Here is a 13748-nt window from a genome sequence, read left to right as displayed (position 1 = left end):
CAGGGTAGTTTCCATCACGTGCCCTCCTTCATGCCCATCACCTGGTTACCCGTTCCCCCGTGACCCCAGTGTTTCCTAGAGCTCAGCATCTCTTATGGTTTGCCTCCCTCTCCATTTTCATCTTATTTTTCCTTCCCTTCCCCTACATGGAATTGAAGAAACAAAACGAATGTCTTTTGTCTTTACCTGGAGGTGGTATTTAAGGAGGCAGCGTGAGCCATTTGGGGGAGTGACTCTGTTTTCCTGGGGTCTCTCCCACGCGTTCAGGAAGCATACGTGTTCCTCAATTTCTGCTTTTCTCCTGCGCATCTGTCTTTTCTTACGTGAGCTCTCAGTCAAGAACTTGGAAGGGGGGCCGCCCTGGTGGCTCCGTGGTTTAGCACTGCCTTCGGCCCAGGGTGTGATCCCGGAGACCAGGGATCGAGTCCCACGTCGGGCTCCCTGCATGGAGCCTGCTTCTCCCTCTGCCTCTGTCTCTCTCTGTGTGTGTCTCTCATGAATAAATAAATAAAATCTTAAAAAAAAAAACACGTGGAAGGGTACAGGTGAAATTATTTTCCTCTCCTGTGAGGGTAGAGTCAAATTTTACCTCCCCTCTCAAATGAAAGTCTGCATCTGGACAAGATCCTCGGCAGTTCACATTTGAGAAAACTGCGTTGCTGGTGGCACTTAGAAGTCTGCGAGTTTGAACCCACTGCCTGGACTGCGTATCCGGTCTCGACCCCTCCCTGCACTCTGGCCACGCTAGCAAGGTCATCTGCTTATCTCTGTTGATTTTCTCCAGGGCTTAAAGGCACTCGGCTATCTCTTGGCTCAAGGATAGGTCACTAAGCGGCCTGATTTATGGTTTCCGATAATTTGCAGGGCAGGTGAATGCTAAGAAGCTGAGGTTTCTTAGAACACTTGCACCTTGAGCTCGCTTCCCTTCCATTTTGCTCTTCTGCCCTCAGCCGGGCCCTTCGCTCCCTTCATCGTGGGCCAGGTTGAGAAGAGTCACCAATGCCCACCACCAAGCTTTCCCTCCAAACTCTTGTCTCACCAGACACCTGCCCTCGTACAGCAAGGAGAAGGAAAAGGCTGTGCTTTGTCCTGTGTTGCTCAATTTTCTAAATGCTGGAATGAAATGCTTTTTACTTATTGGTCTTATATAATAATGAGATGGGTGATCCAGCAGGTTCAGTTGAAGATGTTCTGATTAACAGAAATCTGCATTTTTCCTGCACAGGACAATGTTAAGGCAGGAGGATACACAAAATAGCCTCAAATTTCGCTCTCTCCCTTCTTCCCTGAAAAAGCATAAAAACATTTACATAAACAAATAACCGAAGAAAGAGCTCGGTACTTACATTATCAATAAAATTAGTATAAAATATACTTGAAAAAAGCGAGAAACACTCCAATCAGTCATACTTGGCAGCGTTCCCCACCCTCCCACCCATTTGCTCATCTACAACTACTAGTTGAACAAACAGGGGCAAGAGACTAAAATTTCTCCAAAGGAATGTTCTGAGCAGCTCTTGGTGGCTGACAAAATACTAAAACATAAGGGCCACACTTTCTCATCAGCCCGTGTGACGACTACCGCAGCAACCAACGTGGGGCAGATAAAAATGTCTCAGTCCCTTAAAGCAGAGCAGGAAATACAAGTGACATTTCATTCTCCTGTGAAGTCTACTCTTCAGCTCTTGGTGGGTGTCAGGTATGGGGGTACATGTGCTCGATGCACCATATTAGACGTGAGGCTCAGAGTACGCTTGATAATAGCTTGGATTTTTCTGGGCTGGAATCAGATTCACTTTTCTGATTTTTTCCCCCAAAATCATTTAAAAAAAGTTTTAAACATACAGAGGAGTTGAAAGACTTGTCCAGTGAACACTGCCAGGCTCACAGCTTGTTCTCTGCTTTGTGCCCCACCTGCCTGCCCCTGCGAGCACCTGGCTCCCTCCCCAGGGGCTCCCTCCAGTTCGCCCGCTGAGGTCACTCTCCGGTGCACCAGGGGACTTGTTCCATGTTTCCGTGAGCTGTGGTTATTCAGTTGGCCACAGTTGGGCTGGGGACCAGCTCCCCTGAATGGGGACACAGCCCTCCCCTGGGGTTCTGTTGTCAGTGTTTGGTTTTGTTCTTTAACCCTACCTGAAGCTGTTCTGAGAAACTACACTTATCTTGTGACTTTGAAGAAACAGGACCTTGAAATCAGAATCCTTTTAGGGGAAGGTAAATTTTATATGAATGGACATAACATGGGGAGCTCCGACCAGGAGATGTATAATTTATCCTGCACCCTGGATTTTGAATCCCTGCCTTCCATCGTGGGCACCTTGCCCCAGGCCCCTGGGCTATGGAGATGGGTCCCCTTTACAATATGAGTCCCCTCCCCTGGGCTCTGCCTCCTCCGGCAGGGACAGAGGTCTCCTGTCTCACAGACCCCCTTCCACACTTTCGCCGACGGTGGTTGGCCTCTGCGCAGAAGAAGGCGTCCAGGTGGCCACGCTGGCGCTGCCTCCGCCTCCCCTCCCAGCGGCCCTCTCAGACCACAGCACGTCCCCTCTTTGACATTTACTTGGGCAGCCTGGGAAAGTCTGTCTCCTCATGCCAGACGGAGGCATTGGTGGGCCCTTCTCCCCTCCCCTGTCCTGGTCCTGCTGTCCATCACAGTTCCCGTCTCCTGGGTGGCACACGGGGCCTGGTCACTCACACCACTGTCCAAGCAGCCGGGATGGGGCGCCAGGCCCTCAGCCTTGTCAACCGCACCCATTACCAGTGACTCCATTCCCTAGAAAAATCCAACCCAGTGGTTTCCCAGAATGGAAAGAAAGCCTCCCATCCCTCCCCAGTGTGGGGGGCAGGTCAGCTCCTGCTCCAAATGAGGCAAGCAGAAAGCGGCCGGCTCCCTGCCCCAGGACTCCTCACATCCACGGCTGCAGTGGCAGAGGGCGGCCTGCCAGGTGATGGGATCCGTTTGGCCGTGATTTGGGGGTGCTGAAGTGTCTGCTATTAAATGTTGGGGTCTCTTCTTAGAATGTCATGAAGGTAATGCTGCCTCATTTTCAGTTAGGATCCTACTCGCCAGTTCCTGGGCGAGTGGAAACCTGCTGTTCCACGTGCTTTTCCCCCCGGCAGAGATGGAGGAGGCACGTGTTCAAGCTGCCTGCACTAAGGACCCCGCAATGACACTCAGGGCGAGTGCCTGGCGTTTGCGGGAACCTTGACTGTCGTGGATGATTCGAGGCAAAATTAATCCTTAGCAGCACTCATGGCGTGCTTATCGTGGTAGAGGATCCTGAGAGCTGGGGGGGGGGGGCAGCCCTGAACGACCGAGGGGAGGCTGATGAGTGCAGATGATTAGTGTGCTCATCCTTTCCTCTCCCACCACCTGCCCCATTTGTCTCCGGTCACATTTCATCTCTCAGGTTCCGCGGATCTGGGGGCTGCCACCTTGTGGCTGCAGAGTATTGGTGCACGTCGAGGATGGGAACCTTAGATCCTGTGGGATCTCTGATCTCTGGACAGAAAGGGAACCTTGACAGCTTCCAGTTCACGCTCACCTGAGACTGGGCTGCGGCAGGTGAGGCCAGCAGCACTCAGCCCAAAGGGGAGAAGGGCTGCCTTATGGGAAGCCGACTTCTCGCTCGGTTACTTCTAAATGTTTGAGGATGTTGAAAATGGGGCTGTTTCTAGTATCTTAAAATACCAATGTCTTTCAACTGAGAGCAAATCTCAAGGTAGAACCCTTCAGAAGCACTCCCCAGCGCCTCTCCAGATCTCCGGTCAGCGGGCTGTCTTTCTTGCTCCATATCATCTCCCCTGATGTCACTTCAGGGAAGGGGTCCCCGCCCTGCATCATCTTTTTTTCCTCCCACAAACACTCAACGTGGTTTAGCTGATCTGATCTGTAAACTCTGAATTAAAGATTCTAACTTAATCAAATTTTCAGTAGACTCCCTCGGAAAAAAAATACCCACTTTGAAAATAATCATAATGGACACATAAATGTAAATTTGATTATTATTTTTTAAAGGATTTTATTTATTTATTCATGATACACACACACACACACAGAGGCAGAGACACAGGCAGAGGGAGAAGCAGGATCCATGCAGGGAGCCCGACGTGGGACTCGATCCCGGGTCTCCAGGATCACGCCCTGGGTTGAAGGCGGCGCTAAACCGCTGAGCCACCCAGGGATCCTTTTTTTTTTTTTTAAAGGAAATTCGATTATTATTTTTCCGTTTCTATTTATGCAGGGTAAATATTTAGAGACCTGAAATTTGCATTTGTTACTCTTTCCAATAATAAGCTACTAATTCAGATTAAGATAATAAAGTGTTCAAATTACAATGTTCAGCGGCATCTCACCGAGCTCACTATTTGCTGTTTTAAACAAGGTGATGTGGTAACAAGGTACACCGTTCAAGTGATTAGATTAACGGATCTCTGATTTTGTCTTACACTCAATCATTGCCACCTTAAGTGTCGAGTGCAAGGAATCCTGTTTTCTGATATTCTAAGGCAAATACCCCCAGTTTGGCGCAAATCTCCCACCATCTCCATCCCTCCATCCTCCATCAATCTCAAAGTCACAGGGCAGAGTCAGTTAAGCTTAGCAGAAATTTGGGTAGGAAAGGTCTATAAAGCACAGAGCCCTGAGACATGACTGGGATGAAAATTGTCAGAGCTCTGGAGAGTGAAAGTGCTTGGGTTTCTCTCCTTAATAAAGTTCCTCTTTCTTAGACTCTTTTTCCACTGCTTTCCTTCCAAAGCATAGGCGTTATAGGGAAGAGCCCTTAAAATATCCTGCTTCAGAAAGAGATCACGGAGCACATGACTCGTAACTAAAGACAAACAGAGCATAGGTGCTGGCATCCTGTTCCCCAGGCTGGGGTAATCCCCTGGGGTCGGGTTCCAGCTCGCGTCTGTGCACGTGAGGCAGGGCATGTTTAATTCCCCTCCACTCCCTTCCTGGGAACTTGGTTGTCACTGTGAGGTTAAAGCTTAAGGCTTGGCCCAGCCCATTCTGATAAATGCAAGTGCGGTCAGGGCCAGAGGAGGGGAGAGAGGAGACCAGGGTGTCAAGTGCCTCCAGAGCAACAGGAGGCTTGGGCTGGGAAGGAAGTGATCGGGGATTTGAGGCCTGGCTGCGGGGGACACCGGCTATCTGGGGGGACTTGCAGGCATGGGCTCCAATGGCCACATGTCCCTCTCGTTGCCACTGCTTTCAGTGCTGCTGCTGCTGCTGCTGCTACAGGTGAGCTGGGGCAGGTGCTCGGAACTGGGCTGGGGGCCATGAGCCCGCCTCAGGACTGAAGGCACAGCTCTGGTTGGCTGTGCCCCTCCTGGGGTGATGGGCCGGGAAGGGATGGAGAAGAGGGCTCTGGGTAGACCCCGAGAGAAGGGCAGGTGTGTGTGTGTGTGTGTGTGTGTGTGTGTGTGTGTGTGTGTGTGTGGGGAGCCCGGGGTCTGCATACACCTGTAACAGGGCACCGTCAGTGGGGCTCCTGAATGTATACAAAGGAGGGGTTTAGGTCACAACCTGTTTGGGGAGTGGTGGAGATGGACTAAGGGGACTCATCTTAAACTGGTTTATACAGTACACACCATTTTCATTTAGATTTGTGTGATCCAAGCTTTCTAAGGGTACTTCTATTCACACCTCAGCCTGTATGTGACAGACAATCTGAGCAACCTCAGGGTGGGTGGGAGGACTTAATGCCTCTGCCCCCCAACCCCTGGCCACAGCCCAGATGGAATCAAGGTCAGAAAACACAAGGGCTTGTTGCATGTGTACTGACCACAGGGGACTCACCATTGCGTGCACCTGTCATGCCGCTCACTCCATGGCTTTCCGCCATCATGAGGCTGTTGCATTGAGTTCTCCTGTAGTAGCTGGCCCAGGGTCACCTGTAGGTCTGGACTGGGCTGCTTAGCATCCCAACTCGGCTCGCTCATAGCCGGCGGGGTTCTGGGCTGACCACTGACCTTGATCCTCACCTTGGCTGGACGTGGACCCCTTAGGAGCTGTAGAACTCCCAAAGCCTGGATACCCCCTGAGACATTCAGACTTAGCTGACCTGTGAGGTGGCCTAGGCCTTATGGCTTTACCTTGGTCTCATTAAGCCTCATTTTCTTTATCTGAAAACGGAGCTGATATTTGCTCTTCCTTATCCTGGTGGTCATAAGAGTGAAGGTGGGCTTGGCGGTGTGCCCCTCTGCCTGTGTCCTTCTGGTTCTCTAGCCACAGTGAAATGGTGGGCAATGCATCTGGCACCCATGCTGCTACTCTTTATCGGATATTTGCTCCGAGTGGGACATGGGGGATGGAACAGTAAGCAAAATGGGGGGATGGGTGGAAATCCCCTGAGCTCTAGCGGAGCTCTGCTGCCCACGTGAGGATCTTACTAGGCACCAGTTGCTCGGTGCTTAGAGAATTTTCTTGGTCCCTTTTTGTCATTTCCAGTTCTAAATGTCCTTAGTCAAACAGTACTCTCATTTTATCTCCCACTTTGTCAAATCCTGTTGATAGCCTGTTTTAATCGTCAGGCCCTGTCCTCATCTTTCTCTTCCTCCTGCCCTTGCCCCTAAGTGGTCTGGTCAGAAAACACGGGTATGTTTTCCTCTTCTCTGTTGTATTAGCACAGAGCCCAGACAAGCTGACTCATGTCTGAGGGTGGGTTGAGTGGGGGCAGGCAGTGGGGAGTGGACTGTGGGTGGCAACTCAAGGTTTGGTGAAAGCAGCTTTATACCCATTCCAGTGGATCAAGGCAGAGGAAAGAAGGTGCTGGAACCAGGTGTTTTTAGCAAGCCCCATCCTGTACCTTAACAGGGCAAGAGCTTCCTGCCCAGCAGGTGGCCGGTCACTTGCTGAATTGGCTGCGAATTAACCCATTCCTTCCACTCCTACGTGGGCTCCAGAGTTGGCCTACAACCATGTGTGACACCCCAAACAGGTGCCCACTGGCCCCCCTCTGAGCTCCCCGTTCCACTGGAGCGCTGTTCTTCCTCTGGAACCCCACCACACCCCTGCTGTCTGGGGGACACAGAGCAAGCGACAGAGTTGGGGCTCTACTGCGGGTTTTGCTCTTGGGAGTCCGATTCAACAGTAAGTCGCATAAGGGGAGCCCTGTTCTCCTCCTATGGGAACTTCTGGTCCTGAGGGCTCATGAATGCTCCACTACCAAGACCAGAGGAAGAAATCGCTGGTGAGCAAAGTCTGTTATGTCATCATTGTTGATTTTTTTTTTTAACCCTGAAGATCCCAAATCGGCTTATCTTTAAAAAACTGTTAGCATCAGTGATTAACTTGCTGAGCCCCGATTTAGGAGCAACAGTGAGTGGATTGCAGAAGGTGAGGGATGGTGTGTCAGGGGAAGCTGGGCACTCGGAGGGATGTCCTAAGAGCCCTGGGGACCCGCCGACATGATGCAGTCTGCACTTTTAAAGATCGCCTGAGCTTCTGTAGAGAGAATATATTTGAGCAGGAGACTAAGCAACGAGGGCCGCGTGGCAAAGTGCCACAAACTGGATGCCTTCAAACAGCGGAAAGGTACAGCAGGGCACTAGAGTTCATCAGACAGTTTTGCATATTTGCAAGTTGCTAAGAGAGTAAACCTTGAAAGTTCTCATCACAAGAAAAATAATGCTTTAACTGTGTGTATTGGCAGATGCTAAGTAGACGTCTTGTGGCAAGCATTTCGCAATATGTACAAATAACAAACCCTCATGTTGCGTACCTGAAGCTAATACAACGGCGTTCGCCAATTATACGTCTTTTAAAAAAAATTCTCGAATGCAAATTTGCAATGAAAAAAAAAAGAATTTGCAAATTTGCAATGAAAAAAAGAGTTATTTCCATGCAGGCTCCTCAGTTCTTTAGCACCCTCTGCAGACACAAAGCCTCCCATGCACCTAGGTTACTTCCCTCCAGCGATGCCATAGCTACCTGACAAGGCCAGCCTGGACATTACTGGTTCCACGTCCCCACGCCTAGCACCGCCTGTCAGGTGATGTGTGTGTGACTCTTGCAATCAAATGCCCACCTGCCACACAGCATTTGGTGGACACTGTAGCCAGAGACACCAGCCTCTAGAAAGTTTTCTCCCTCACATTATAGAAACATGATGTGTATCTTTTAAATGGTGTCCTCTTTGGACCAACTGCCTACAATTGGCAAGGATGGGGAATACAGGAAGCACACTTACAAAGTCATTTAGGCAAATGTAACTCTTTTCTGGTCTGCCTGCAACAGCCAGACAAGATCGCACAATTTCTGAGGTGAGCGTGGAGGGGGGTCGTGAAACACACAGTGTCAGGTGCACAAACCTAGGCGCTCACGGCTCTCAGGTGGCTATTGGCTGAGCCATTCAAGTGCTGCCAGAGTGAGTGGAAGGCACAGAGCCTGTATGTAGAAAGGACCCATAAAGACACCCTGTCTCATGCCCTCACTCACAGAAGGGGACACTGAGGCCAGGAACGAGGTCAAACCTTTCCCTATTCCTTTTTGCCCACCTGGGAATAGACTTGTGTTAGTAATGGAATGAATTTCTTCATTCTTTTGCAAGAACTGTGATTTTCCCTCCATTTTAAGATCATATACCTGGTTAGGCCCTTAATTTAAAACCGTCAACACGAATCAAGAAGCATTCAGTGTCTGAATGAATCAACGTTTGAGATTTTGGAATGCCAAGACTTTAAACATTCTTTCCCTTTGAGTAAATAAAAATCTAGTGTGTAGCAGGGAACAAATATCATTGTCTTTGACGTTAATGAAACAAGACAAGCGGGTGATGTCCACCCCAGACAAGGAGGGAGGCTGGCCACGGAGGAAGGACGCATAAAGAATGTTCGTTTTCTGTGAAACCGCTAACACGCAGTCCATCGGGCAGCGGTGTGGCCGGCAGCAAGGGCGGACCCTCCTGGTGCAAAGCCACCAGGGCTGAGGGTGGGGTCACAATCACTCACCATGTCCCGGAGCCTGAGGCAGAAATCCTAGAGTAGCCGTCATCTGATGGTTTGCTCTCAGGATGCCTTCATGCTCGTCACATTACTGAGAGCCCGAAGAGCTAGTCCTTATGTGGGTTATGTTTACTGTGATTTACCATATTAGATATTAAGACTGGGACATCGTAAGCTTTTCTTGGTTCATTAAAGATCATAATAAACCCAGTACATGTGAGTATATGTCACACGCTCTTATGAAAAATAACGATACTTTAAAAAAAAATTCCATTTAGTGTGAAGAGTGGCACTGTTTTATATTCTTGCAGATCTCTTGTTCCATAAGAAGACAGCCGGATTCTCCTCTCTGAGTCTTCTTTCAATCTTGTAAACGTTGTTTAGTTAAAGGACATGAAGAAATTCTGGCTTCACACAGATATGCATATGGAAAGGGAGGACTGTGTGATTGGCCTTAGACAGATTTGTGGTTATCCTTCTTTGACATTACACCAAAACTTGACAAGTGGTATTTTTAAACAATTGACTGCTGCATGGAATCTGAATACATCTTAATGAGCTTTTCTTGCTCTGTTACATCAAAACCACTGGTGTGTCTTGTGTCTTGGATGACTCTTTCTCAGTGCAGAGGCCCCAGCATCTTGGATGACTCATCCCTAAATGCAAGAAGGAATGAAATACTCATTCCTTGGGCATGATTTTGGAATGTCATGCATTAATCATTAGGAAACTCTTGTCTTGGGATGCCTGGGTGGCTCAGTGGTTGAGCATCTGCCTTTGGCTTAGATCATGATCCCGGGGTCCTGGGATCGAGTCCCACATCGGGCTCCCTGCATGGAGCCTGCTTCTCCCTCTGCCTGTGTCTCTGCCTCTCTCTCTCTCTGTGTCTCTCATAAACAAATAAATAACATCTTTTTTACAAAAAGGAAACTCTTGTCTCATTGAGTTATGTAGGTCTTCCAAATGCTGACATTATTTCATTCTGCAAAATCAGAAAATCACACTCGTTAATATCTCCACATATCATCAGAAAAAATTGGAAGCTATCAAGCCCATTGTAGCAGACACAAGTTTTCCAAAATTCTAAATTTTTGCTTGAAAGCTTCAATTTTATTACTGGCAACATGACACCATCCACCATTTCTCTCAAAGTGATAGGCTCACTTGTTTACCATCAAAGTAACTGTCTATCGAGTGCCCAATACTGAACAACACAGTTTGTCAGTCAATCTTCCAAGCAAAATGCTGTTGCCAGCCTGTTCAGCTGGCAACTCCAATGATCACCCACGTGCTTTTGTCGGGACTCTACTCCGTCCAGGGCGTTGCCTGGGGTTTTGTGCATACTTCTCACCTGGTCACGCAGAATACCACAAATGCATGCGCCCCAGTGGTACAGGGCAGTAACATTAAAGACCTTTACTGCTTCATCAGTTCTCAAGTGACTTCAGGCATCAAGTCAATTCATCCATTACCTCATCCCTAAATGCAACAGGCTTTTCCTTTCCTCCTTCTTCTTCTTGTGTGTGTGTGTGGTGATGAAGATACGTGTATCAGGTACAGCATGGAGATACAGGATGCTGGTGGTCTTGCTGGCGCCGCCTTTCCCAGTCATTTGTCCCATCAGTGCCAATGTCATGCAGTGAAATCGGCAAATGATGCTCTGGTATGGCTCGGCAAGCATTTGGCTGTGTGGACCCTGGTAGCGTCAGGGACCCCAGTGGGCCCCGCTTGGAAACCTGCTGCTCCACAGAAACGTCCTCTATGCGTGTGGATGTGTATTGACACAGAATTTTCCCTTAAGTGATAGCAAACACCAGGAAATAATCTAAATAACCATCCCCAGGAGGATGGATAAATGAACTGTCCTTTGTTCATGTAGTGAAATACTCGACGGTAGTGAAATGAGTGGACCAGAGCTGTAGGTGCACACACACACACACACACACACACATGCTCGTTCAGTGTTGGATCTACATACTCTGCAGAGCCTGTCTCTATTCCAACAGCCTCACTCTAGGTGTGTGGCCTTTTTTCTTGGGCGGGGTGGGGGGAATGGCAGCAAGTTTGTTGAGATGTAAATTATCAATAAATAATTCTCGATGATCATATGAATGAAAAGTAACAAGTTCTATGGTTTTCTTGATTTTATGAAGTCTAAAAATAGAGAAAAAAAAGGAAAAAAACCCCAGGAAAAACAAAGCCCACTTGAATCTCTACCAGTTAGCATCTGGTGCTCTTCTACACGGGACATAAATGCATCCGTGCTCATCCCGAATAGACAGTTTGCTCTCCCACTGTGCTTGCTACTCACCGTCACAGCAGCACACTGGTTTTACACGTTGCTGGTATCGGCGGTGCACTGCGAGACTCCTTTTGCTTAGTTCCCCTATAGTTGCAGAGGAAAAGCAGTAAGCATGACCTGAGATGTCAAGAACAAGAAATTGTATTTATCAAAACCAAATAAAGTTCTTTTTTTCCCCCTCTTCTCTCATTCTAGAAGACGTGTGTGTCCTCAGGCAGTTTCTACCTGAGTCTGACAAGTATTTTCCCTACTAATTCACGTCATTTTTATTTTTAAGGTCAACGGTGTCAACAGCTTCCAACAAGAGAAGGATGATCTTACTGACCAAACACAGGTGGGGTTTGGAAGTCACTCTCTTCATAAGCCAAGTGAGGTCAAACTTGACTCAGAGATTCTTTCACAATTTCAAGTTTTTTAGTTCTTGGTCCATGTTCAGAAAATAAATTAGTAACTAAACGTGGCCTTTCGGAATCTTAAGGGACTGTCAGAGAACTGCAGTGGATGCTTTTATGTCTACTAGGATATGAGCAATCTGTGCACATCAGAAATCAGCCACACAGTGCTAGCCCAGAGCTTTCTCCACACTCTTTTCTTCTTCATAGAGTTAAGATATATTAAAGTTAACAATCCCCAGCGTGTGAGCTTTGGACTGCCCAGGGATGTGGCCGCGCTTCGCTAGGAGCTCATGCCGCCTTACAGATACTTCCTTCATCTTGTTCTTGTGATCAACTCACTTCCTAATTTTTTAAAAAAGATTTTATTTATTAATTCATGAGAGACACACACAGAGGGAGAAGCAGGCTCCATGCAGGGAGCCCGGTGTGGGTCTCCATCCCGGGACTCCAGGATCACCATCTAGGCCAAAGTAGGCAGGCGCTCAACCACTGAGCCACTCAGGCGTCCCAACTCATTTCCTAATTAAATACAGTTGACCTTTGAACAACATGAGTTTGAAGTGCATGGTCCACTTATATGCAGATTTCTTGCAGGACAGTGCCGTGAATGTATTTTCTCTTCCTTATGATTTTCTTAATGACATCGTCTTTTCTCTAGCTGACTTTATGGTAAGAATAGGTCATATAATACACACAACATACCTAGTGTGCGTTAACCGACTGCTGATGTTATCAATAAGGCTTCTGGTCAACAGGAGGCTGTTAATAGTGAAGTTTTGGGGGAGTCAAAGGTTATACACGGATATTTGGCTGCCCCAGGGGGCAGTGCCCCAACCCCACATTGTTCAAGAGTTAACTATAATTTTTGAAAAGGCTTACATGTTTGTGGATAAAAATCAATGTGGCTAGAAAGCAGCTTGGCTTGTAATAAATATGTGGTTAAACTCGATCTATGGTCTCTCACCTGACAAATCTCTGAGTCTGAGTCTTTTCCTGTTAGAAGGGACAGTAGAAGATAAAGAGGCATTAAAGACCTATCAGTACTGAATGGAGACATTCTCATCAAGTATTTCAGAAAGAGAAATAGGAGGGAGTAACTTTCTCACTCATTCAGCAGCTGTGTGCATGTCTGCCATGGGACGGTGTTGGCAGAGTAGGCAATGATCTTTAATGTTACGTCTGCATAGCCGCTAAAATGACCTCACGATCCATGTAAAATCAGTGGGTGGCCCATGCCCCACGGTCTAGAAACAACTCTACAGTTGTTAAGAAATCAGGCACTTTTAGTTTCTAAGCATCGGAGGCTGTTGTGAGGACAAGGGATATCAAGCAAATCAGGTGCCAGTTTGTGCCTGCTACATCGCTACCGCTGTCACCCTCATGGTCGTCGTATAATTTCAGGGAGAGAGCCACCGGCCCCTACGGCGGTCCAAGAGAAGATGGATTATTACCACTCTGGAACTGGAGGAGGAAGACCAAGGGCCCTTTCCCAAACTTGTTGGTGAGGTAAGGAAGGCCCCTGCCACTGTCTCTGATGAGGCATGTCCCCTTCGGCAGGAGGACTAAGTCTCAAGCCTTTCAAAAGGCTACGTGTTAGGGAGGCCAGTCGGGGTGGGGGAACGTTATGGTAGGAGGAACGCTGGACTAGGCTCTAGAACCCGCTCTACCTCTACATGACTAGGGGCCTTCGGGCAGGTCACTTCATGTGAACATGTGCTGAGAACATCAGTCACCTGTATCAACGGGCTCCTCCATTCCAGCCTGCTGGCCTGATTTATTTGGCCCATGCAAAGTCTTTAAAAAAACCCCAAAACATATTATTTAAAAATAAGGAGATTGGAGTTACCAGAGACTGGGAAGTGGGGGAAATAGGGAGATTAAAAAATAAGTAAATGGAATGTAAAACAGTGGCTGGCGGGGCTGTTGGGGAGGAGGTCACGGGGCCTTATCACTTGATGGGGACAGAGCGTCAGTTTGGTAAGAGGAAAAGAGCTCTGGACACGGATGGTGGTGGCGGCCACACGACAGCGTGAGTGTGCTTCGTACTGCGTGGCTGCACACTGAAAGATGATGACGGTGGTAAATTTGATGTCGTGTGCATT

The 13748-nt window shown here is 48.2% G+C and overlaps 1 protein-coding gene across 1 annotated transcript in view; it reads left to right on the top strand.

The window, feature by feature from the left end:
- CDH26 (cadherin 26) overlaps positions 1–13748 on the top strand; it is a 50321-nt gene that overhangs the window by 3196 nt on the left and 33377 nt on the right. The window contains exons 3-4 of the mRNA XM_055304594.1: positions 11529–11585; positions 13048–13152. Of these exons, the coding sequence (XP_055160569.1) occupies positions 11529–11585; positions 13048–13152 (162 nt within the window). The remainder of the gene's footprint in view (positions 1–11528; positions 11586–13047; positions 13153–13748) is intronic.

This window comes from Nyctereutes procyonoides, unplaced genomic scaffold (genome assembly GCF_905146905.1).
Source record: "Nyctereutes procyonoides isolate TBG_1078 unplaced genomic scaffold, NYPRO_anot_genome, whole genome shotgun sequence".
Classification (NCBI taxonomy): domain Eukaryota; kingdom Metazoa; phylum Chordata; class Mammalia; order Carnivora; family Canidae; genus Nyctereutes; species Nyctereutes procyonoides.
This window is presented reverse-complemented; position numbering and strand designations above follow the sequence as displayed.